Raw genomic sequence first — 26,872 nt, 5'->3', positions numbered from 1 at the left:
ACTTAAAAATTAAATAAATGCACATTGAGCTCAGTAGTTAGGTTAATAAACCTATATTAAAAAGTTGTTGGGCTAAAATGTCACTTTTTAAAATAGTCATACAACCAATACCTACCTACTATTTAAAAACCGTACACAAAATGATAAATCATCGTATTCATCGTCTAAAAATACCTATAATTTTCCTCAGAGTACCATGTAGTAACATTTCATACATCCTGTAGGGTCAATAGCGTTTTGTTATTGCATTAGCGAATAAAATTAAACACTTATAAATTATTTATTTATTAAATTAAATAAAGCAATGGTATCAGTTCCTACAGGCTAATAAATAATATTAATTAAATTCATAGCAAATGTCTAGCACACACAAAAAATATTTTTCTAAAGGCGCTTCTAAGATAAATCTTGCCTGAAATTTTAATATCACGTTTAGTTTTTAATAAAAAATACATAGTATATTAGATCGAACCATCTTAAAGAATTTATGATAATATAAATACCTACGCCTTTAAGAAACTAAAAAGCACCACAAGAAATAACAATACATTCAATAAATACAGTACAGTCTCAAACGTCACCAAGTCTTAGCACCAAATATCAACTAATAAAAAGGTGTATGCACCTATTTCTCATAATACGAGTATTATCTTATTTTTAATTATCTCACCCAAAAGGTTTCCTAAATACAATTATTTTATAAACATAATTATAGTATAAAATATGTATCATATTTGTTTGAGTATCATACTCATGAAACCTTAAAAATATTATTTTATCCACCAACATAACGTTACCAAAAGATTTTGTCACAATCCACCTATATTAGAAATTCAAGAAAAAAAAACCTGATCTGTTTTTACAAAGGTAATAACCTAGTTTTAAAACAAAGAGCTTCGCTTCGAATTCGATAGAGTCTATAGTTATAATTATATTATTTTCACTTTGAAATATTTTTTTTAAATTTTAATAATATTTATTGCAAGAGGTCTATATTATAAAGAGATCTTTATTTACAACTCGTGTTGGTTGCGCCTCACGTAACGAGCGAAGTAGTCTGGCCGCCAGCATTTACAGGAACCAGGAACTAGGAACCAGTCATAGTACAGGCGTACCTATTAAAAATATCCATAAATGAGTCAAAATATCTATATGCCAATATTATTAAGAAGAAAAGTTTCTTTGTATGTTTACATTGAATAGGCTCTGAAACTATTGAACCGATTTAAAAAATTCTTTCACTGTTGGGAAGCTACACTATCCCCGAGTGCTATAGGCTATAGGCTATATTAATTTATCCCCATATCCCTACAGGAACGGTAAATACGCGGGTGAAACCGCATGCCACCTGCTAGTTGAAAAATAAACTAATTGTTTCCACTTAAAAAGTAAAATAAATAGGACAAGATTTTATACCTGATAGCAGCCCAGCTCATCATGTCCGTCGCAGTGCTGAGGCTTCTCAGAGCTGGTCTCCGTGGAACCGTATGCCGGAAACTCCTGATATCACATATATTTTACTATGTAACTATTCAATACATGATTTATTTAAATTAAGATCGCAATTGCAGAAGGCCAGCTAAAACCATTTCAATATCGGTGCCTGTATTATCAACTTCTAATGTTAACAAAGCTTTTTGAAGTAAAACTTATTAATTATAAGCTTCACGTGATAAGTAAATTGGCGAATGCGTTACAAAAAGTGTAATCCGGCGAGGTGAATGACGTTGAGAGGGGGAGTAGATTTTCGTGTGGTCTAAAGCACACTCATTTTTAATCTTATTTTTATTATTTGTAATTTATCAATGCTTTTGTTACCTGGTGGAGGGGTGTAGCAGGTGTAGCAGGCCGAGGCGGATAATGAAGCTCGGCCACAAGTAGAGAGAGCCAGCGCGGTGAGCTAAGACAACCACCTTCTAAATAGTGGCACCGTGACTGCATGCATCTGAAAAGTTCGATGTTATTCGCTAAGTAAAGTTAGCCTACTTTATGTAAGTGTAGCGAAAAACTGGCTTTATACAAATGGTACAAACCTGGTAACCTCTACGGTTTGTGTAAAGTACCCCTCATAGGGTATCTGAACAACGTAACGCCAAACACCTTGGTAGTTGCGTGCGAACACTGGTGTTGCGTACTCCACACGTGCGGGACACGGAGTAGGTGGACCCTGTGATAAATATATAACAATTTTACTTCATACAGTACCGCGAGTTCCAGTTCGTGTACCTACTCGATCTCGAAAAAGTAAACTTTTTGTATTGTAAAATTACAAAATCTCTTTACCAAAAGAATTTAACCGACTTCAAAATCTACTATCTACAAAACTAAACTAAAAAGCGAAAACTAACATCGTATGTTCCTTCTGATCACTTTGAAGGCGGTGCCAAGCAAGTGGTGTATTAAAGCCATTTCTGAAATAACCACGGGAAATAACTGTCTAAAAATCCTAAAACTTTATGATATATGTATACGACTTGCTTAAGTTAATACACCATTGTGTTCGCACCGCGTTCAAAGAGAAGGTAGCACTTACGATGTTATGTTTCGCTTTTTAGTTTAGTTTGTGATTTTGAAGACGGTTGAATTCATTTGATAAAAAGATTTTATTTTTCTGTTTTTAGTGTGTCCTAGTATAGTGAACAAAAACGGCAATTTTGTTATTTTCATTTAAACACAAAACTAATGAACCGATTTTCATGAAAATCAAATGAGAGCAATCTGGGAGTATACTGTTTCAAACAAAAAAAAAATTAAGAAATTACGAAGTTATGACGTAACAAACATTTAGAAAAAACATACGCTTGAAGTCGATTAAAAATAGTGCTATCTACCTCAGGTATTGTGTTTTCTCTCGTTGTGATTTAATGACTAAAAGTAAACTTCAAATTATATTATTTGAAATTGCGCCTTCTAATTAAAACACAATCCTAGCTATAAATTCAGAAAGATGGGACACTAAATATGACGCCACGCGGCTGTCAGTAGGTCTAATCTCGACGCTATTTATTACAGTTATTAATCATATTAGAATTTATATTACACATTTTTATAATACCTCATATCTATGAGGTGCTGCGTGAGGAGCATGGGGGGCTAGACCTGGATCCTCTCGACGTTCAGGTCCTGCACTTTCACCATTTATAGCGCGGTACAACATGCAGAATCTAAAAATAATGAAAATCATTACTTATAAGTAGCTTCTATACCTGCAGATAGTTGCACCTTCGAATAAGTATTAGATCAAAATCTATTGTTGTTTAAAATAATAATTAAAGATGAGAAAATTTAATTCTTAGTAAGAATTAGTTTTGAGTTAGAGTCACAGTTGGTTTTTATATTATTAGCAAAAGTGATCTGGGTTTAATTGATTATGCATCTGCTGAGTAAAGCTATCGATCACTTTTTATTTCATATTTCCATTTTCTTTTTTTCATTTTTTTCTATCACTCACTGACTTCTCAAATACACTAAAATAATAATAATATTTAAATAAATTAATCCGTTGCATTAAACAAACTCTGGACGAACAAAACGCAAATTCTCAATTCCTCCGAGTGATTGTTCCGAGCGTTGACATTGACATTTGACAATGAGTAATGAGAAATGACATTGACAAGTAAATGAAATTGTAAATTTTGTATTTTTAGGTTACAGTTTTTGGATTTGCAAAATATAAATGGTTTATTTTCTTGTAAATGTAATAAAATGTCGTCAGCGTTAGTTCGCCAAGCACTAGCATTTGTGGATCAAGAAGGTATACCTTCTTGCAAGCAAGAACACAAGTCTTATTTAGGTTAGGGTATTTATCAGTGTTTTTTCATTCCAGAAACTAAAGCTGAAGGAAAAAAACGTCGCGCAGATTCGACTCGACCCCGAGACATAGGTCAAGGTTTGAAAAACACATTCATTGATTTAATAATTTTACATGACGTAATTTTGTTCATCTGTGAATTAACTTGTACACACTACACTTCACTATTTCGAATGTACCATACTATAACTGTGATGAAAACTATTAATTAATCGATTTATTTTTATAGTCACCAGTCACCAATACAAGAAAAAGAAAAGAACACAAACCAAAATTGGTGTATCACCTAAAGAGGATTTAACGGAAGAAAACATTAAAAAGCTCTTAGCATTGTCAACACCAACTGCTAATAAGGCTGTGGCTGAAAAGGTATTATATGCATTTTTTTTTAAATTATAAGCTTATAAATCTATACTCTATACTAATATTATAAAGAGGTAAAGTTTGTAAGTTTGTAAGTTTGTCACATTTTTTAAATGGGGTAATCTTCGGAACTACTGGTCCGATTTTAAAAATTCTTTCACCAGTAGAATGCTACATTATCGGGGAGTGCTATAGGCTATATTTTATATTGGTATCATATATATTAGCTGAGTTATCACAGTTTTTGTCATACAGATCGGACTGAAAATCCTCTTAAACAGACTTATTCGCATGCGCTGCCTTAACTATTGTGTAAAATTGAAATTAATGTATGGAGACTTTATGTATCTTTAAAAGTTCTACAAAAAAGTCCGCGACACCATATATCTATCTTCTATATATTAGCAGATATAGTACCTTTTATGTTTTAAAAATTATTAATTTTATATACTTAGGTTTAAGTCATTATTTATACAACTAAACTTTAATCCTTATTAAAATAAATCATTTAATAATCACAAGGACATTATGGAGATAAGATTTGCCCTTTACAGTATGTTAATTACTTAAATAGTTTCGGAGATAATACAAAATTTCTAATACGCATAGACGCACAAATTCCGCTATATGACGCCCGTCGCTTTCATTTACGTAGTTCCCGTTCCCGTGTGAATATGGGGATCAAACATAGCCTATGACACTCGCAAATAACGTAGCTTTCTATTGGTAAAATAATTTTCCAAATCGGTCCTGTAGATCCAGAGAATACCTCCTACAACCACACAAACTTTACCTCTTTATATTATTAGCATAGAAGTCTCTATTTCTCTTGGTCATACCACTCTCGAAGGACTGGACCGATTTTGCTAAGGGTAGGAGTAAGATAGAAAAGTTACAGGGTAGGGTAGGGTACAGGTAGGGAAGGGGTAATGTAGGGCTAGGGTAGTGGTAGGGTAGGGGTAGGGTAGGGTAGGGGTAGTGTAGGGGTAGGGTAGGTTTAGGGCCGGGTTTAGGGTAGTGGTAGGGTAGGGGTAGGGTAGATGTAGGGGTTGGGTAGGGTTATGGTAGTGGTAGGGTAGGGTAGGGGTAGTAGTAAAGTTGACATCGAAATTTACGCAGACGAAGTCGCGGGCGTCCGCTAGTAAATTATAAATTTATTAGAACTGCAATACTGAAATTAATTGAAAATGCTTTAGTAATAAGTGTTTCAAGTATGCAGTATAAGTGCTACAGATAAAATTGTTCTTGTATCCTTATAGAACATTTGTCACATAATAAGTTAAAATTACATGTAATATACAACATATTACATAATGTAATGTTTTCAAGTGATTTACCTATTTATTAAACTCTATATAACAAAAACTATAAACTGTATTACAGAGTCTAAAAATAATAGGTCATGTGATACAACATTAAACAAGGTTCCATAGTGGTTAAAAATATAAAACTAAAGAGATATTTCTGTATATTACATACAACAAACCACAAAAAGAAAGAAAAAATTGTGAAAACGGTCCAGCTGTTCGGCGTAACCAAGGGATATGTGGATTCATTTTTATATATAAAGATGTATTTATATATCTATGTATGTAAAAATGAATCTATAAATATAAAAATGAATGAATCATAATATCACAAATAGCTAAAAATATAAAAAAAAAAGTGAATATCACTGCCTCAGCAATTCATCATCATGACATGACACAAGTCTTAGATGAAAATAGATATTTAAATGATATTGCAAATATTTTTTTTTAAGATTAAAATAAATAAAGACTGTATTTCATGTTTTACAGATAGTTCAGCGTGCAATAGCGGGTAAACCTCTATTGGATAAAATTGAAATAAAAGTTGTCGAGGAAAAATCAATTTTATTCCCTGAGGACGAGGAAGATTGTAAGAAAAGCAAAACAAAGAAAAGACATCATAAAAAGTAATATTATCTAAATACAGTGACATAAAGGGTATGTCTTTATGGATATTCCTGATGCAGTCTTGGGAAAACTGATTTTGGTGACAACACTGACTGTATTCACAATTTTGGTATTTTGGATTAATTCTTACCCATTTATTGATGAAGGTGAGACTGTTATTACATTTTAAAATTCCTGTCTTAAAGTCATTCAATACATCAATAATAAGTAAAATATTTAAAAATTGTTTATATAATATATGTACTACAAAATTATCTAATTATAAGACTATGAGAGTGGATATGACTTCTGCCTCAGATTCCAGAGGGTTCAGGTGCGGGCCATACACCTCCAACTTTTCAGTTGTGTGCATTTTTAAGAAATTAAATATCATGTGTCTGAAACGGTGAAGGAAAAACATACTGCATACCAGAGAATTTTCTTAGTTCTCTGCATGTGTGAAGTCTGCCAATCCGCATTGGCGTGGTGGAATATTTGGCCTAACCCATCTCATTCTGAGAGGACACTCAAGCTCAGCAGTGAGCTGAATATGGTTTGATAATGAATGAATGAAGACTATATAAGTATGCTAAAGAAAATATTGAAAACTGGAGGAAGCCTGTAACTTTGTCCACCTTTACACCTCTTTAATCCAGCAGCACTTTAGTTAGCAGCAGCTAACTAAACCGTTGTCGAAAGGGGAATGGCCACCGGCCCATACAATGCGGGCCCAGGGAACCCAGGTATACCCCTGTATAAAAGTATATAGTGATGATAATATGATATATGACTAAGGATCTGGTTAAATAATTGGATTAATAAAAGTATGTTGACGAAAAATACAATTTTTATATCACTCTTCTAGGACAATTTGAACTATATTATTTTTTTCATCAATCTTAGAAAATTAAAAATGTCGCAAAACGTTGTAGCAATCTTTTTTTGATAAAGTAATGATTTCATTATTAAAGTAGAATTATCAATATTTTTTTAGATAAAAATAAACTGCCGGGTAGTTAGAGCTGTGATAGCCCAGTGGATATGACCTCTGCCTCCGATTCCGGAGGGTGTGGGTTCGAATCCAGTCCGGGGCATGCACCTCCAACTTTTCAGTTGTGTGCATTTTAAGAAATTAAATATCACGTGTCTCAATCGGTGAAGGAAAACATCGTGAGGAAACCTGCATACCAGAGAATTATCTTAATTCTCTGCGTGTGTGAAGTCTGCCGATCCGCATTGGGCCAGCGTGGTGGACTATTGGCCTAACCCCTCTCATTCTGAGAGGAGACTCGAGCTCAGCAGTGAGTCGAATATGGGTTGATGACGTGACGGGTAGTTAGAGGGAGGTCTGGGCCGGGGATGGCCATTCCTCTTTCATGACGTTCATGACCTTTCGTTTTTATGTAAAGAATAGATTTTAAAATTTATGTTTCATAACTCATAGCTTGAAAAAAAAATTAAAATTAAAAGACTTTGAAAATGCATTGACATAGACTAAAATTGATCTATTTCAGATTTTGCAATCTACAAATACATTCCTGATCCACAGTGGGTTTTGCTAGGCTGTGCTGTGTGGGGTCTCTTCTTTGTAGGAGGACTCATGTCCTTTACCCTCTACCATATCTACCCCTTCCTATAGCACACTTCAAAGATCCAAGCACCTCTTGCACATTAAGGTTACCTACCTACTTTTCTTCGAGCCTCAAATTTAAATTTGGAAACATGTCTTTGGCAAAGAGAGATGAATGGATTATCATAGGTATATCGGGAGTGACCTGCGGTGGAAAAACAACTTTAGCGAACAAATTGCTGGATATCCTCTCACCAGTATATATCTTCCATCAAGACCAATACTTCTATCCAGATGACAGTCCTCATCATATCAAGTGTCACAATTTGGACCACAATAATTATGATATTTTGTCATCATTGAACATGTCATTGATGTATGATGATATTGTTAGCACTATTAATGGAGACAATAAGTCACAAGATCATAATCTGGATAGAAGTCATGGAAAAATAGAAGTGAAGGGAAAAAAGTTTATGATTGTTGAGGGATTTACAGTCATAAATTATAAGCCTATAATGGAGATTTGTCATTTAAGGTCAGTAGCCAATTTATAAAACCTTTATTAAAGTTACATGTTTTTCTATAAATATGCAACTATATCTTTTATTTTTGTAGGTACTTCTTTGTATTAGACTATGCAACATGTTTAAATCGCCGGGTGTACCGCTTATATGATCCACCAGACATCGACGGTTACTTTGACCAGTGTGTATGGCCCGAACACCTCAAATACAGAGCTGAGGTAACGTTCTTTCGTTTCTATTATATCAAACATATAATATTCTCTCAAGTCTCATATACATTTTTATTCCCTCCAAGGCATTGACGTCTTATAATAAAAGGATGCACAATAATGTAGAAAATTTCACTTAAAAACTGGCCAATTTTGCTTTGACAGTTTTAAAATTATTGGTAAAGAAAATTATACCTTTAAAGGCCTTTAAATATAGTCTAATCTATACTTATAATAAATCTGTAGAGAGGTCAATTCTGTACATGAAATATATTTCCAAAATAACTATCAGGGGGTGATTAGTGATCGATACTGATGCCAAAAATGCAATCAGTAAAATTTTTGTCTGTCTGTCTGTCTGTCTGTCTGTCTGTCTGTCTGTCTGTCTGTCTGTCTGTCTGTATGTTCTTTATAGAAACAAAAACTACTGGACGGATTTTAACGAAACTTGGTACAATTATTCTACGTACTCCTGGGCAGGTTATAGTATACTTTTCATTACGCTACAATCAATAGGAGCAGAGCAGTGAAGAGAAATGTTGAGAAAACGGGAGAAGTTACTCAATTTTTTAAGCTTCCGTCGCATGTACAGCCTTAATAGTTAAAGCTACGTAGAAATCATGTATGACGGAAATGTTCTACTTAAAATTGTCTATAAAAACACAACAGCATATATATGTCTATCTTTTATGGTTGACTCACAATAACACGTGTAACTCCCGATAGCTTAGCAGTTCGGAGCTTCCTAATTATATTTGTCTACTCTTATGTTTATTATACTCATCACTCATCCCTAACTAAAAAAGTTAACATTATTACCTATTCAATAAAAAAAAATCATAAAAATCGGTAAAGAAACATCAAAGTTATACAAGAAATACGCTAAACCATCGCGCGTGAATACTAATTCATGCTATATGGATTATTTTTGTGTAAAGGTTGCCGCGCTCGAAACGACTCGCGGGGGGGGGGGGGGGGGAATAAATAAAGAAGTGCAGCCTTAATGAGTAGGGTAGGGGTAGGGTAGGGTAGGGTAGGGGTAGGGTAGGGTAGGGTAGGGGTAGGGTAGGGGTAGGGCAGGGGTAGGGTAGGATAGGGGTAGGGTAGTGGTAGGATAGGGGTAGTTGAAAGTTTACAACGACTTTCACGCGGACAAAGTCGCGGGCGTCCGCTAGTATTCAATAAAATCCCAAATTCAGAGCAAATTCAACCTCAAGGATTGAGTTTAAGGTTGAATTTGCAAATGCGACTATTTGAATTGAGTGCCAAGAAGTTGTATTTGGTACTCATTAGTTGGAACATTTTTTGGTCGCTGATTGTGCATCCACTTTATCCCAGGAGATGTTGACTATATAATTTTAGCGATTGTAGAAAGAGAATCAATATGTAAAATGTGGCTAAAGCGGCTGATGCTATAGTTTCCGAGTGAAATGTTTCGTCATGTTTCGCTTTCTGTCGAGTCTGTGTGACTCCGTCGCTTGGAATCTTCAGTATTTCGCGGAGATTAACAAAATTATTTCCAAAATTAAGATGATTGTGTCACTACACAGATTTTTCATTTTGCGGAAAATATCAAAATAAATTGGTTGTATGTTAATAGAAATTACATTAGTAAGTATATTTAGAAATATTCTTTTACTTTTTCAGGTCGAAAAAGATAAACGTATCACCATCTTAGATGGAACAAGACACGATTCTCTTGAGACCGTTTTATCAAATCTTGCATCAATGGGCTCTTCAAAAGTATTATGAGATTAAGCTGAAATTGGTATTGTTCTTGTAATCTATACTTATAATAAATCTGTAGAGAGGCCAATTCTGTACATGAAATATATTTCCAAAATAACTATCAGGGGGTGATTAGTGGTCGATACTGATGCCAAAAATGCAATCAGTAAAATTTTTGTCTGTCTGTCTGTCTGTCTGTCTGTATGTTCTTTATAGAAACAAAAACTACTCGACGGATTTTAACGAAACTTGGTACAATTATTCTTCATACTCCTGGGCAGGTTATAGTATACTTTTCATCGCGCTACGATGAATAGGAGCAGAGCAGTGAAGGGAAATGTTGGGAAAACGGGAGAAGTTACTCAATTTTTCAAGCTTCCGTCGCGTGGTATGTTCGTTATACAAACAAAAACTACTCGACGAATTTTAACAAAACTTGGTACAATTATTCTTCACACTCCTGAGCAGGTTACAGTATACTTTTCATCACGCTACAATCAATAGAAGCAGAGCAGTGAAGGGAAATGTTGAGTAAACGGGAGAAGTTACTCCATTTTTTAAGCTTCCATCGCCGTGGCGTGGTAGGGTAGTGGTAGAGTAAGGGTAGGGTAGGGTTAGTGTAGGGGTGGGATAGTGGTAGGGTAAGGATAGGGAAGGGGTAGGGTAGGGTAGAGGTAGGGGTGGTAGTAGGGTTTCACGCGGACGAAGTCGCGGGCGTCCGCTAGTCACTAATAAAGTGACGAAGTTACATACTGGATGTATATTATTTTATAGTCATATTGTATGTTATATTACAATGTACGTTCTTTAAATACGCATTTATAAGTAATTAATTATAGAGTTTACTTCAGATTTAGCTCTAACATTATATTTTTAATTGACTATATATTTTGGTAGTGCTAAATGAATTTTTAAAATTACTCATAATGATGTTTTGAAATTTAATCATGTTACTATAATTAATTAATCAAATTAAATTGTTTTAGTAGTTAACTAATTTATATTATAAAAAGCTTTTTACTCTACTGAGTGCAAGCTAATTTTATTTCCAACGAAAAAAACGTAGCTGAAAATAAGATTAAATGTGTTTCGTCGATGTTTTCAGTTCATTTTCATCACATGCTGTATTTTGGTAAATTTCTATGTTGTAACTTAAAGAACTATGTCGTTAATTTTATGCTACATATGTCGCTAAATTGAAATTTAATAAATTTATATTTTGCAGTATCTATGTATTTTTATTGATATATTGATATAATATTACTTCTATAAGCATGTTCACATCATTTTGTCAATCAGTTCATGATAGAATATATATTATTATGCTGAACGATCCTCTAAAATACAGACTAGTGCTGTAAAATATACTTTATACATTCCTCAGTCATCTAGTAATTTTCTTTATGAAAAAAAAATTACTTAGTCTCCATTTAATGAGGTTATAACTTATAGGTTGTATTTTGTTTGTTTTACAAAAAACCATTGTTAATTAATCTGTGGGTTCTATTTCCAGTTGAGTTAGTCCTAACCATAGATTAAACTCTATTTCAATTAAGCTTAGTGTAACTGAAACGTCATGTTATGTCTAGATTTAATGGTGATAATTAAAGTCGTATACTCACACTCCGCCTCCGTCACAGAACTTCCTGCTCTCCCGCGGCTTTTCGTCCAGTCCGCGATGCTCCATCTGCAGCTCGCTGGCGGGTATCTCCTCTGCTGAGATGGACCTCTTCGAGCGTTCCTCTAACCTAGTACCAAAAAGTCGATGATTACATTTTAAAATGGACACGTTTGCTGCAATCGCTTGATCATCAATGATCAACAATGATGAACAATGATCGTTAAAGATACTATCGTAATTCCACCAACCAGCATTGGAGCAGTGTCTCCTTTCCTAATAACGATTAAGGACAGAGGTCTAGCAGTGCATTATAGTGGGCAGTGGTATCTGATGGTACGAGATATGACCTCTGCCTTCAATTCTGAGGGCGTAGGTTCAAATCCGGTCCGGGACTTTTCAGTTATGTGCATTTTAAGAAATTTAAATATCGCGTGTCTCAAACAGGTGAAGGATACCTGCATATCTGTGTGAAGTCTGCCAATCCGCATTGGGCCAGCGTGGTGGACTATTAGCCTAACCCCTCTCATTCTGAGAGGAGACTCGAGCTCAGCTGTGAGCCGAATATGGGTTGATAACGACGACGACGATTAGTTATAGCAGTGCTTGAGGGAACTTACCTATTGTGCTGCAGCTCGGGTAGGTCGTGCTCGGCGGGGTACGCGTGCGCGTGCGCGGGCGGCTGCGTGACGTGCGCCACGCGCGGCAACGCGTCGTCGGCGCGCAGCACCGGCAGCGTGCGCGACAGGAAGCGGAGCGTGTGGTTGCGGATTAGCTCGCTGACGAGACAACATTAGGGAAAGGTAAGGTAACCGTACATACAGATCTATGACATACATATATGAGTAGTCATACAGATACGTCTATCTAACACTCACATCACTTAGGGCTTGTACACAAAACTGCGATGCGACGCGACGCGAATTCGCTACGCAGGAAATTACAATTGCTGCGATGCGATTTCGTGCGGCAAGACGTCTCCCTGGGTGACCAATGACCATTCCTTCGACAACCGTCAACCGTACTAAACGTATTTTGAATTGAAAACTACGTCGTGATATGGATCGTAAAAAGAAGTGTGCACTTTTGTTATTGCTTAGGAGACCGTACTAAAAATGGCGTCAACAAGTGAACGAAACATCGCAGGAATGCGCGTTGCGAATCAATTCGCAAGTTCTTGCGATACGTTGTGCGAGCTCATAGATTTTTACGATGCGATGTCGCATCGCAGTTTTGTGTACAAGCCCTTAACATTAGGAATATTTCAAGGAATAAACAAATGCTTGTATTCCTTTATATATTCCTGTAAAAGTAAAATCGCGTACGATATGGCAGACGTGTATTCTTAATTCTTAAATCTAAGATATGAAGTGTCATAGTTACGTACAAAGGATAAGGTTCTCCATTGGGGTTCTGTCCCATGGGGTTGCGCGGTATGATGCCCCGGTTGAGGTCCCCGCAGAGGTTGTTGGCGCTGACGTGAGCCTTCTCTGCTGAGGAGGCGCATTCCGAGGCCACTTGCCGGTAGGGCGGGGGGCGGACCCTGGAAGTTATAATAACCGGCATTATAATGTGTAAAAATAAACAATTGCCAGTATAAGTATTTCCTGACCTGACCCACGCATGTTTCACCCGACCGTTTTGCATTCGTATCCATCTAAAACGAATACCTTCCGACAAACAAGGCCCTATAACGTGTTTGGTCAAATTAAGTACCCTGGGCATTAAAGTTAGCAGCTTGATTTCTCCAGCATGCGAGCTCTCTCTTAGCGTTGATTACTAGTTCATTACTTTCGAGTATTGCTAGTTACTTATCGGTTGACAGTGAGAGGTGCACTTTCACTGGCCAGTGGGTACATTGGTGTTACAAATGGAACATATTCGTAACATGTGTTGTCATTCGGTGCTATATGATAATGAGTGCTGGTTTTGAAGGTCACCGACAATAATTACGGCAACAAATATGTGTCTATGACAAGTGTTACACTAATTTATGCGTACGTAGGTAGTAATTATAACTATACCTACTTGTAGTCTCGTAGACCCTACAACTTTGACGACATGGAAAGCGATTAGCGAGCTTCTTTTTTAAACGACTTGGGAAAAGAAGGTTCTGTGTTCGACCCCTTTGGATGTAGGTACAGTATAAGCAGATATGTTCATATTTTTAATTACTTATAGATTATATTATGAAAGGTTCGTAAGTAAGTAGCACGCTTGTTTTCTGGCGATCTCAATTTTAACTAGGTAGGTAATAGTTATATATGTAACATTTTTATAAATATTTTTCATAAATATTTTCCATATACACTACCAATATTCCCCTCTCTATTCTCGTCAATTAAACAAAAAATGTTTTAAACCGACTTCAAAAAAGGAGGTCAATCAATTCGTCGGAATCTTTTTTTTTTATGTATGTTCACGGATTACTCATTGTGTATGCGTACAACGTAAACTGGTGGATCTATTGAGACACTTTCTTACATCTTAGTAGGTATAACTCTAATAGGTACATTTGAAGAGCTGCGATAGCCCAGTGGATATGACCTCTGCCTCCGATTCCGGAGGGTGTGGGTTCGAATCCGGTCCGGGGCATGCACCTCCAACTTTTCAGTTGTGTGCATTTTAAGAAATTAAATATCACGTGTCTCAATCGGTGAAGGAAAACATCGTGAGGAAACCTGCATACCAGAGAATTATCTTTATTCTCTGCGTGTGTGAAGTCTGCCAATCCGCATTGGGCCAGCGTGGTGGACTATTGGCCTTAACCCTCTCATTCTGAGAGGAGACTCGAGCTCAGCCGAATATGGGTTGATGACGAACGAAGGTACATATCTCAAGGTAGAGCTAGTTTGTAGCCTTTCTGTTTGCAGTTGTATTCTACAATACTTTTTGTTTGTCTAAAATAAACACAAGAACAAAACATTATAGTACCTAGGCGGTGTAGCATTAGGCGACTCTACAAAAGCGTAGTATCCTTCTGGGGGCTCTTCAGAGTCGGTCTGTGATTCTGCTTCTATCTTTGATTCTACGGCAGGCTCCGAAACACATAGCGATGCCAGCGTCTGAAAAAAATTATAGATAACTTAAGTACCTTTTTTTATTCTTTACAAGTTAGCCCTTGACTACAATCTCACCTGATGGTAAGTGATGATGCAGTCTAAGATGGAAGCGGGCTTACTTGTTAGGAGGAGGATGAAAATCCACGCTCCTTTCGGTTTCTACACGACATCGTACCGGAACAATAAATCGCTTGGCGGTACGTCATTGCCGGTAGGCTGGTAACTAGCCACGGCCGAAGCCTCCCACTGATGCAATGATTTGCAACAACATTAGGTGGCGATTGCTTTCCAATTAATCTTAGCTGACTGCTTGCTCGATCAGCTATCATTATAGAAAAATAATCGAGGCAAACCTAGTTAGGTACTAAGTATATCTCAATTAAAAAATTATTATTCCTGTATATTTTGTCTCATTTCGGACCGCGAAGTGTTCAATTTGCCTCAAAATATTCCAATTAGAATACATTCAATAAATAGTTAGCATTAACATAACTTATGTAGACGTCTAATAAATTACCTGCTTGTAACTTAGAGATTTACTTAATGAATGAATGAAAGCAAAGCAAAGCAACTAAGTATTAGAATACTGGTTACAAATGCTATCTTTAAGATAAGCAGTTAGATTTAGCCAGTGAAAAGCCTATGAGTAATGACACGGATTTCTACAGGGTTTTTAGGTTAATTTCGTTATTTACTACTGTCTATCCATATCAGTACGATCTTATTCACCATACAAGTTCAGACTGACCCGGCAGCCCGGCGCCAACTGACCAGTAGCGGGTTTATTATGCTAATGTATTGGATCTTACCTTCACCATACAAGTTAAATATCAGAATCATTCATAATGAGCATATGATGGAACTTTCGATGTATTTTATACTAACGTACGTGTATGCTAACAACTGATGTTACGTTATTTTAGTTAGATGTTTTTTAAACATGACTGATTTCTCTATATCTACCAATAAATCGTAAGACTCGGTATGGTATTTAACTTTATACTATATTTTAACGCCTTTCTAAAACGTCCATTAAAAAAAACTCTCGTGCGAATGATGGCTTAGATATACCTAATATCTCAAATCACAACCAAACAAACACAATCTTTAAAGATTTTGATTCTAAAACAGGAGTGAAAAAAGAAAAAGTCGTAGGGGATTTTTTGTTGTATTCGCAGTTATTAGCGGAAAAACCAAAATAAATAAATGAGTCACCACACTGAACATTTGCAAAGTATCGCCAGATTTTATTCAATGCTAGCAGACGCCCCTTGGTTTCAGCCGAGTAGTTCCCGTTTCCATTGGAATACGAGGATAAAATATAGCTATATAGATACTGACTTTAATAACGTGACTTTCTATTGGTAAAAGAATCGTCAAAATCGATTCAGTGCAGAAAATCAGAAATGAGGATATCCGCAAAAGAACCAAAGTCACCGACATACTCGTAGCTCAGCGATTCGCGATGTGGCAATGAGCAGGGTTCATAGCTCGAAGAGTTGAGGGACGTTGGGGTCCTAACATGCTGGAATCGCGTCCCCGTACCGGAAAGCGCAGTGTAAAGTGTTGGTCGACCCCCCACTAGATGGAGACGGACCGAGGATATCAAGCGGGTTGCAGGGAGCCGCTGGATGCTGGTGTCAGTGGTCTTTGAAAGTCTATACAAGAAGTCCAGCAGTGGAGTGTAGATGTCCATCGGGTGATAATTATGAGGATGATATCCAGAGATTACCTCTACAACCTCATCATTCATCATTATCAGCCCAAATTCGGCTCACCTGAGTCTCCTCTCAGAATGAGAGGGGTTAGGTTAGGTTAATATAGTCTACTACGCTGGCCCACACGTGATATTTAATTTCTTAAAATTCTTCTTTGAATAGGTAGGGAGAACAACACGAGTAGAGAAGGGGAGTGTTGATCGATTGTCAAGGAATTCCTTAACCCTACATCCAGTAGTCACAAGTCCTGGACTTTGCTTGGTGTTTTTCTCTCTACCGCGAGATGGACCCGGCACCTGCACACTCCATGGAATGCTAAGATTCTGAAAAGTTGGGTTATAATATAAGTCTTCTTCTTAATCGTACACTCTTGGCAGAGTGGTCGTGGTTGCAGCGATGAGCGACGCCTTCTGTGCAATGCTCCGCCACTTTTGGCGATTGGCTGCATTTTGAGTACACTTGGCCAAAGATGACTGTGTAGCAGCCTTAACTAAATCCGTCCAGCGGGTTGGAGATCGGCCTCTGGATCTTTTGCCTCGGACTTGCCCTTGCACTACCAACCGTTCTATAGAATCATGATTTCTGGAGATGTGGCCAAAGAACTTTAAGACCCGTAAAAGCACAGTCGACGAAAGCCTTTCTTTTATCTTTAGTTCATTGAGAATGGAAATGTTGGTTCTGAATGCTGTACAAGGAATCCTCAACAAACGCCTCCAACACCACATCTCCAGGGCATCGATCTTGCGACGGTCTTGTAGACGCAAGGACCACGTTTCCGCACCGTAGAGAAAGATTGGAAAGACAAGACACCTCATAAGTCGAACCTTGGTGGTTTTGGTGATTCTCCTATCTTTCCAAATCTTGCTAAGTTTATCCACTGCCGATCTAGTAATGGCACAACGTCTCCGGATTTCAATCTCACAACCACCAGTATTAGAGATAGTAGAACCCAGATAGATGTAGGTTGGAACAACCTCACTATAATATAAGTACACACAGGTAATTATGTCAAGGCTGGAAACCACGCCTTAGTTTCCTAAGTGAATAAACAAGGAACCTGCCAGTGCATTGTGTTAAGTAAGTCATGAGTACGGTTAAGAACGTCCGTTACGCCTCACTGACCCGCATACCTGTATACTGACCGCCGTATCACTCGCCGTGAATAGAATTTTAAGATATTTATCTATGTTAAACCAGTTCGTGCCTACAGGTGATTTAACGTATCAATATTTCAGTGATAGGTTTGCTCTTGATTTCCTTATTTGTTCGTTTGAAATTACTGGTCATGAGACTTAAATAAGTTGAAGTGCCTAAGTATTTCAGAATTGTGAATCTAGTGCAGTAAGTAGATCATCACATCGTCATCATTAGCAACCCATTTTCGTCTCACTGTTGAGCACGAGTCACCTCTTAGAATGAGAGGGGAGGCCAATAATCCACCACGCTGGCCCAATGCGGTTATGCAGACTTCACACACGTAGAGAATTAAGAAGAGGTTTCCTCACGATGTTTTTTCCTTCACCGTTTGAGACACGTCGCCGTTCCCAGAGTATAAAATTGTAATTGCAAAAAACATTTTTTTCAGGAAATCGATCGATGGTTTTACTGGAAGACTGCGTTACGTTATAGAATAGAAAACTAAGTATAATTAAGTTTTCTAGTTTCCCTATGCCTATGGCTGTATGAACTTCGTAATTAGCATGTTTAAACACTTTCTCTAACGGTAGTGTACTTAATATAAAATACTCGTAGTGAGAGCAAGTGCCACGCGCGCTATAATGCATAATAGACGCCGCGCGGTTTCACCCGCGTGGTTCCCAGTCCCGTAGGAATACGGGGATAAAATATAGCCTATAGCCTTCCTCGATAAATGGGCTATCTAATACTAAAAGAGTTTTTCAAATCGGACCAGTAGTTCCTGAGATTAGCGCGTTCAAACAAACAAACTCTTCAGCTTTATAATATTAGTATAGATTAAAACTTCTTGTGAGGAGTCTTCGCAAAACATACGATGTTTTTAAATTCAGCCGACTCTTAAGCGTCGAACTTCTATATAAATTTACATAAATTACCTGGCACCAATGGAAACAATTATGTATAAGACAAAATATAATAAAGCTTACTGTCTGTCTAAAAATAAACGTGTATTAGACGCATAGGACAATGTCTAGAAAACACTGGGATGTAAAGGTTCCCCGCAAGTATCTTCCCGGGTATAGACCCCTACCTACAACTGATTTGAAACTGGTGGAGATAACCCCAATCCACTGATAGAGTATTGATACAGCATTATCCATAAGGATAAAATACTACTGGGATGCAAAGAAAATTAAACAAGGTATTGGTACAGGATCATCCGTAAAAATTAAATACAGATAAATAGTAAATAATATACTGTTTTGGGTACTTCATCATTATCAACCCATATTCGGCTCATTTCTAAGCTCGATTCTCCTCTCAGAATTAGAGGGGTTAGGCCAATATTCCACCACGCTGGCCCAATGCGGATTGGCAGACTTCACACACGCAGATAATTAAGAAAATTCTCTGGTATGCAGGTTTCCTCACGATGTTTTTCCTTCACCGTTTGAGAGACGTGATATTTAATTTCTTAAAATGCACACAACTGAAAAGTTGGAGGTGCATGCCCCGGACCGGATTCGAACCCACACGCACTGGGCTATCACGGCTTATCATATGCATATGGACGAGATCTACTTATGAAGTACGAGTACATAGAGGAGACAACTAGTACTCGCCCGTCTAATCATCGCTTGTCAAAAATCAGATAAAAAATCCTACAGGGCATGTTTAAAACAACATTACAGTAATCTTAGATGTCAACATTAGCTGTAGCTTGTGCCCATACCCTACTTTGCGTGCAGAAACCACGTTTCCGTAAAAAAATAACGTAATCACATAACAGTGCTCTGACTGACACCACTGCAATCTCGACTCGACTAACAACTTAAGTACTCATCTACCGTGGAGTATCTTTCTATACTATCACGTATTTCTAAGGCTTATTTTACGAAACTTGGTAGTTTCGTGACGAAATGTCATCATTAGACGCCGCAGTACCGTATTTTGTACGCAATTAGACGAACTTATATGTGATGCCATTTAAAAAGAACACATGTCTAAATAATTTAGAAAATTAATACTCCTATATTTGCCTTGTATAAATGCTTTTATTAAAATAAAACAATTTTTACTTGTGTAAACCTCAATAGGCTGAAAAAAAAAATGTTAATTTCTAAGACTGACTGACATAACTATTTTAATGATTGATTTTCGGTTTATAACAATCGTTATTGTTCCGATGGTCGTTTCAGACAATGGTCTTTTATAGGAAACGCTTTCCCTTGATTGCTGAATTGCTGGTCGGATTACGTTTACAGAAGTCGGTAATCTATGATGTTACGAATTGTGAGAAGGATTTTCCTACTCCATGACCATTGTTTGTTTGGGTTGACAATCTCGACCAGATCACTATTAAAATATTTCTTAATGTTTTTATTTGTAGACTATTTGCCATATTTATATTTTTCGTTATAATATGACCAATATTCCATCTAAATAAATTATTTAGAAAACTGTTAGGAGTGGGTGGCTCCTGCTTATAACCAGTGGCGTGCATATGGTTTTTAACTTTATTATTGTGGTCCAACATAAGTTTGTATTGAGTCCTTAAGCTAGGCAGTGCTTTTTTAACCGACTTTAAAAAACATACACTCGAAAAGGCGTTGCTAAACCGGTGTTGTGTTAATTTAAGCCGTTTCTAAAAGAACTACATGAAAGAACACTGTCTAAAATCAGTAAACAAAAAAACCTAAATCTTATGATTTTCTTACATGGCTTGAATAATAAAATCATCGGGCTCTCACACTGATCATCATTTAAGTCATAATATTATATAGGTATAGAACTTAGTATGATGTTATTTGATTTATGTTTTTGAATTTTTTAATTAAAATATTTTGCATTTATAAAGTGCAATACAACAATCTATCCTCCAGAATGGCCCTCTAAGCCGAGGTCCGAGTCTCATAGGAGACGCCCTTAGAGAGCCGTTCCGTCCTCTATCTTTCTTTCAGCCTTCGGGTCACATCAGGCTTCTGCGCTCGCTCAACCCCCCCGGTGACGCCGTAGTGGTTCCGCAGGGAGCTATCGACACCTACTCAGACAGAAAAAAAAAAAAAAAAAACAACAACAATCTAGCGGGCGTGTGTTGAATTTATCGAATTTTTATTATAAGAAAATTAGTAAAAATCAACATATAACATAATTACTACTAATGCCTATCAGTCAGGTCGCTATTCAAATATTTTCCACACGAAGTTCGTGTAGAGTAGTCGTACGGAACAAGTGGTCAACAAGTCTGTGACGTCACGGACCGTTAGCCGAGTGACCTTCACCCACAGCGCGGGCCGCCGACCCCGCACGCCGGTACACATTATTGACCGTTTCAATTATTACGGAGCTATTGTACACATAGAGTAATGTTAGAAAATATTTTATTTGTATTTACTTACGGTAAGACAAGTAGGTATACCGTTAAAGTGTATATTACCTATGTCAATCTCAAAATATCTACTAATTATTATTAATTATGAAACACTGCTAAAACTCAGGTACAACGTCGGAGCATGCCCGACGCGTTTCTAATCCATACGGGGCCCTTAGTCATGAGCTGATTCTTGCAACGCGGCACTATCCAAACTCTCACTAAAATAGTATGAACAACACTGTAAAATATCTACTAAATAGTTTAACTAAACTCAATGGCACAGCAGAATTTTGGAATAACTATGTACGCAAATCATAGGTAGGTACACCAATATAAGCGAGCGAAAAGAAAAATAAATAGGGCTTATTCTCTGATGAAGTATCAAATCTAACAGTACGAGTAGGAGGATCTTAAGGTTGGTAGGCTTACGAGCACAATAGAAATAACATAGAAAATAGGGAGGGGTAAAGCTCTTAAACCCAAATCATAGAGTTAACTAATGCGGGTAGAAACTAAATAATCGTCTCTAGACAAGAGTCGTATGACTGCCTAAGTTGTATTGTTGATGCAATGTTGATGAAGATGAAAGTACCACAGTGAGGCTATGTGATTCGGACAAACAAAGTTCTCATTACCAAATTACAAAGAACATAAGATGAAAGTATAGACAAAATTTTTTATAATAGACATTATAGAGTTATACGAAAGTGATACAACGCGTAATAATGGTCTGTATATAGTTTAAACGTGTGAAAGTGTAACGGAACCACACATTTTTATCTCTGACCTCACAGAATACGCAATTATCTTTTTGTTTTTATGTCTCTGACCGCAATCTTGGATAGACTGACTAAAATCGTCGCCTACGGATAATAACAAAGGGAAACTATTGTTTATCAGACCGTTAACATGCAAGCAACTTTTCACCATTTTAAATATAATAAAAACAGTTAGAAATATGGTTTATTTTAATTCTGTTTCTTACATACCCGTAATTACTTCTTGACTCAGTAACAAGAAGAACACTTGGCATAAAAAGCTACTTTTGATTTCTTCATTATTACCTAATAAGGAAATAAGGTAAGCGGTGTATTTGCTATAATATACAGAAATATAGACACACTATGTGCAACACCACAGTACATCTAACCCTAACTAGTCTAACACTCTACTTGGTTAGTTCCTTTTCTTCTATTATAATATGAGGCAGCCTCGACATTCGTAATTGGTTTCAGCAGAACATATAGCTGGCATCAACATCAATGTTGAGTGCATCACTCCACTACGGTTTGCCGACGATGAGGTCATTATGGCAGAGACTCTAGATGACCATGCTCAACGATCTCAACAGAGTTGTTCTACGTATCGGCCTAAAAAATGAACATGACTGAGACGAAGATTATGTCTGATGACCATGTACCGCTCCACCCAGTTATTGACGAGAACTTTGCGCTCTCGAAAATGTAGATGAATATATATAAGGACCTAAGACACACAGTCTAGTTAGGTAGGTCCAATTTCGAGAAAGACGTGTAGCGCCGAATGCAGCTCGGCTGGACAGCGTTCGGTAAACTCCGCGACATCTTTGCGTCCAAAATTCCTCAGAGCCTTAAGACGAATGTTTATGAACGTGTTGCCAGTGACGGAATACGGTTCCGAGACTTGGTCTCTATGGGCCTTATCAGAAGAAAGGATTGTTGCAATGTCGGAGTGGACTCGAAGTTTGGTGCAAGGTATAGGTACCAGCTTTCGATGTCAATAGATAGATACTTACTAGAAGAATGTTGAAATTGCAAGTGGAAGAACACAAGAGGACTGGACGTCAAAGAAAAGATGGTTGGATTGGAGAGTGTGAAAGATTACATGTGTGTAAAAGGAGGAGTTAACGAATGATAGAAGAGAATTGGAGAGGTAGACATATTTTACCGACCCCACTTAAATGGGACAAGAGAAGATGCTGATGAGATAGATACCGTACTACTAAAACAGTTTTTAGAAGGTCTAACATGGATCATTGTAATACTTATTGTTATGCGGTAAGCCTGCAAAACTCCTTCCATTTAAATTTTCCCTAATATATAAAAGCATCATGTTGTACACAATAAGCGATCAGTGATCACGTCTCATCCAATATGTAACGAGCTAACGGGCCAACGCGCCAGATCGGAACAGAACGGTATTTCTTTGCCACACACCGGTGCTGATGTTTCTTGGAAGGGTACTAATATTATCATAGGCATAGCGCAACTTAGTAGTACGAATACTGGTTAAAACCACATATAAAGAAATATAATTAGTGGAACTGCATCGTTTGGATTCGTTACTTCGAAATTTAATAAATAAATTAATTATTATATTGAATACTATACCTATTATATTGGACCTATTATATTGAATAGAATGATTTTCGTCTACATTTTTTTACAGGTCCCGACTGTTTTCTAATTGCTTTCTACACTTCTGGACTGAGCTTGTTTTTTTTCTTTTCAGTTTTTGTATAATTTATGTAGTCAGGTTTTTTTATTTGTTTAATTAATTTATTTATTTCAGACCAGATTCAGATCAGATTTTTTAGTTACGATAGATGGTGAATTTCGGATTTATTTGTTAGTTACATGTTACAAATTACGATAATTTATACCTACGTCCAACCGAGGTTAAGTAAATATTCAAAAAGATCTACGGAACCCTCGGTGGGCGAATCTGACTCGCACTAGTCCGATTTTTATAATCAATATATTTAGTTTAGTATATTTTAGGTGTTATATAACTTCACTTCATAAACCTCGCACCTTATAGTCATCCGCCTCGCGTATTTTGTATAGACAATTAATAAATAACGTTTTTCTAATTATAGTTTTTTTTAACATTGCTATGATATACCATTTTGAATTCCCCACAAAAAGCCCTTGATTTTGATACCCATGTTGCAATTGTAAAAAAAAAAAAATTTTTCACCTCGAGTCTATAGCATCTCACAGTCGTCTTGTTGTTGTTTTTTTTTAATTTCACCTATCTAAGAACACTTGGGTTATTAAGACAAATCTAATGATATCTTAATTACGTAAATCCGTCCAGCGGTTTGGAAGATATGAGGTAATAAAGAATATTACATACACACATACATACATATATACATACATACATACATACAAGATACGCGAAAAACATAACCTTCTTGCAGTCGGGTAAAAAATGAGCTTTTCTATAAATGCTCTAAAACGTCCAAGTAGCATCAGTTTGGCTACATGAACATCTTTTAAGTCCCTCATCAGACTAGCGACATAGTAACTTAATATAGTAGTAATGTCAACGAATAACTCCAATCCTTCATCAGGAAACAGGAAGTAGTTCAGATTTTGGTATGCAGACGCACTCATTAATATTTTAAATAGTTCCAAAAGACACGTCTCTATCTCGTACGTACTATCTTCAAATTATTCAGTAGTCAATGTTGCTTTACGAATTGCCAATTGCAAATGACAGCTATAACCCTGTATGGTTTCAAATTACCAGAACAATAGCCATACATCATGTCAACTGCAATGGAACTACATTGTCTACATCAACGTCTATATAGAATTGCAACAATTCACCGCATTTCTAGTTTTGGTACACATTCCGGCAGTTTCGCTGCGCCTGCGCACCGCACCAGCTTTCTCTCATTCTATTGTCACAGGGACGCAAGCTAATATATCTCTTACGTTAATCGATAGAAAGGCGAAAGTTCCATGCAAATGTCGTGTTGAAAACGAACTAGATCAGAGTAGTAAGAATTGAGACGCGTGCTCAGCAGATCCATTAATATTTCATAGAGACATTATTAAATGAATATGTACGATTTAAATGTATTCAGTATACGAAGTGAAATTCTAAATAACAATCGCAAGCCATCAGCCCAACGGACGTGATCGACATCTTCCTGATAGTTTTTGATATTCATATTTTACGAATCTGAAGGCTTATTATACCTGCCTACCTGGGCTAGGTAAAAAGTAAAGATACATACATTTCAACATGAACGCTTATCAGTAATTGACACCGAAAATGGATGGCGATTCAGAAAACTGATGATAAGTCGGGGAAACCGGCTTAGAACTTTTTTCTGCAGGGATTAAAAATCCTCATAGAAACCCCTCCTTTATACCATTATCCAATTAAAATAATCCAAAAATTATCCTACTAGTCAATTAGCTAAAAAGGATCAAGAAAATCATCTCGATTGTTGTTATGTGTATCGCTCTAAGCGGAAGAAGAAGCGGAAATAACACTACCATTTCCGTGACACAGCCACAGAAAAACTCATTTTTTTTTACTTTTTGCTACAGTGCCTTTAATACTATAATAAATAATTAGGAAATGCTTATAATTACGTTAATGTTTCATCCCATTGCCGTGATAGCCCAGTGGATATGACCTGTACTTTCAATTCGGAGGGTGTAAATTCGAATTTAGTCCGGAGTAGTACCTCCAACTTTTTAGTTATGTGCATTTTAAGAAATTTAAATGTGTCTCAAACGGTAAAGGTAAAATCGTGAGAAATTCATAATTCTCTAGGTAGGTACGTGTGTGAAGTCTGCCAATCCGCATTGCGCCAGCGTGGTGGACTATAAGCCTAACCCCTCTGATTCTGAGACGAGACTCGTGCTCAGCAGTGAGGCGAATATGGGTTATTATTGACGATAATGATGAAAATTGAATAAACAAACAGTATTTGGGCCTCCATATTTGAGACAAAGCTAACTGTTCTGAGACAGAGTTTGTGGGACCAATAAACTCCGAGATACCTTCAATAAATTCTCGTAAATACTGTAACAAACATTAAAGAAGGTATATATATTATCATCATTAGGTATGTATGTAACTTTAGCGTATTATTAAAGGCCTACTTATGCGAAGCTTCTCTCCTTTAAGAGACGGTATATAGAGCCATACACGTATATAGACCCACCACGCTGCTGCAATGTAGGTTAGCAGATTTAGGGTGACTCTTACAAATAAGTAGCGTTGCTTTTACCACTAAAAAGTGGTAAAAGAATTTTCAAAATCGGTTCGGTAGATCCAGAGATTACCCCTTACAATACGACGAACCTCTTTATAATAATTATTAGTAATAATATGTACGAAAGGGATACAGGAATTTTTGAATGAGAAAAATGATGATAAAAACGGAATAAAAAAAAGAACTTACCAAATAAATTAAATACCGCGTCATTGCCGACATAATTCCTAATTTAGCTAAAATATAAACACCAAAAGTCACTAAACTACAGACACATAAAATCCATCAATAAAAATTTTATTTATTTCTTAATAGGATTTAAGACAAATATTGGTAAATAACGAAACTTGAACTTCGAACGAACTTTCTATTTTTTACCGCGCGTTTTTTTTTTCTGAATAACAGGCAACGATCACGTCTTGTTCTGCCGATGCGTTCGGAAGTAACTGGTGTAATAAAGACGCGTGCGGGAGAAATGTTGGAGAGAGGATAATTTTATAAAATAAAAGAGTCATCTTCATAAATTATGAAAATACAACCTTTAATGATGATAGGCAGGATAGAGAGTTAAATATAGTGGTCTCTTCGGTTGTTATTTTGTAAGTACCTGTAAAATGCCTTTTTATGTTATAGTGTAGACTTTCTACTACGTACTGCAATGAGTATAACTTCTAATACTTGAGGATTTATTAGACGACTAGCTGATACCCACGACATTCTCCGCGTAAAATTAAAGTTTTCCATAAATCGTGTCCATTCCAAATTACAGCTAAATCCATTCAGTAGTTTTTGCGTAAAATAGTAACAAATATTCATATCATCCATAACCATCAGCTTT

General features: G+C 36.6%; 2 protein-coding genes across 3 annotated transcripts; one reads left to right on the top strand and one right to left on the bottom strand.

Annotated features, from left to right (window-relative positions):
* Positions 1 to 269: 269 nt before the first annotated feature.
* Positions 270 to 26,467, bottom strand: LOC112047792 (uncharacterized). Its single transcript, XM_052888686.1, has 10 exons — positions 26,224 to 26,467; positions 14,677 to 14,807; positions 13,130 to 13,285; positions 12,363 to 12,521; positions 11,747 to 11,872; positions 3,056 to 3,164; positions 2,034 to 2,167; positions 1,819 to 1,945; positions 1,417 to 1,500; positions 270 to 1,115 (listed from the first exon to the last, which is right to left on the bottom strand). The coding sequence occupies exons 1-10, from the start codon at positions 26,254 to 26,256 to the stop codon at positions 1,014 to 1,016; spliced, it is 1,161 nt and encodes a 386-aa protein (XP_052744646.1). The 5' UTR covers positions 26,257 to 26,467; the 3' UTR covers positions 270 to 1,013.
* LOC128199385 (nicotinamide riboside kinase 2-like) lies at positions 3,597 to 11,351 on the top strand. Of its 2 annotated transcripts, none has more exons than XM_052888706.1 (7): positions 3,597 to 3,754; positions 3,827 to 3,883; positions 4,041 to 4,180; positions 5,974 to 6,257; positions 7,605 to 8,198; positions 8,279 to 8,405; positions 10,044 to 11,351. In XM_052888706.1, exons 5-7 carry the CDS (start codon positions 7,813 to 7,815, stop codon positions 10,146 to 10,148), a joined length of 618 nt encoding a protein of 205 aa, XP_052744666.1. In that variant the 5' UTR covers positions 3,597 to 3,754; positions 3,827 to 3,883; positions 4,041 to 4,180; positions 5,974 to 6,257; positions 7,605 to 7,812; the 3' UTR covers positions 10,149 to 11,351. The 2 variants fall into 2 exon arrangements, with proteins under 2 accessions (XP_052744666.1, XP_052744664.1); XM_052888704.1 differs by having other exon boundaries at positions 3,827 to 3,889.
* Positions 26,468 to 26,872: the final 405 nt, after the last annotated feature.

This window comes from Bicyclus anynana, chromosome 2 (genome assembly GCF_947172395.1).
Source record: "Bicyclus anynana chromosome 2, ilBicAnyn1.1, whole genome shotgun sequence".
Lineage (NCBI taxonomy): Eukaryota > Metazoa > Arthropoda > Insecta > Lepidoptera > Nymphalidae > Bicyclus > Bicyclus anynana.
Note: the sequence above shows the minus strand (reverse complement) of the source record. Positions and strands in the feature narration are given on the sequence as shown.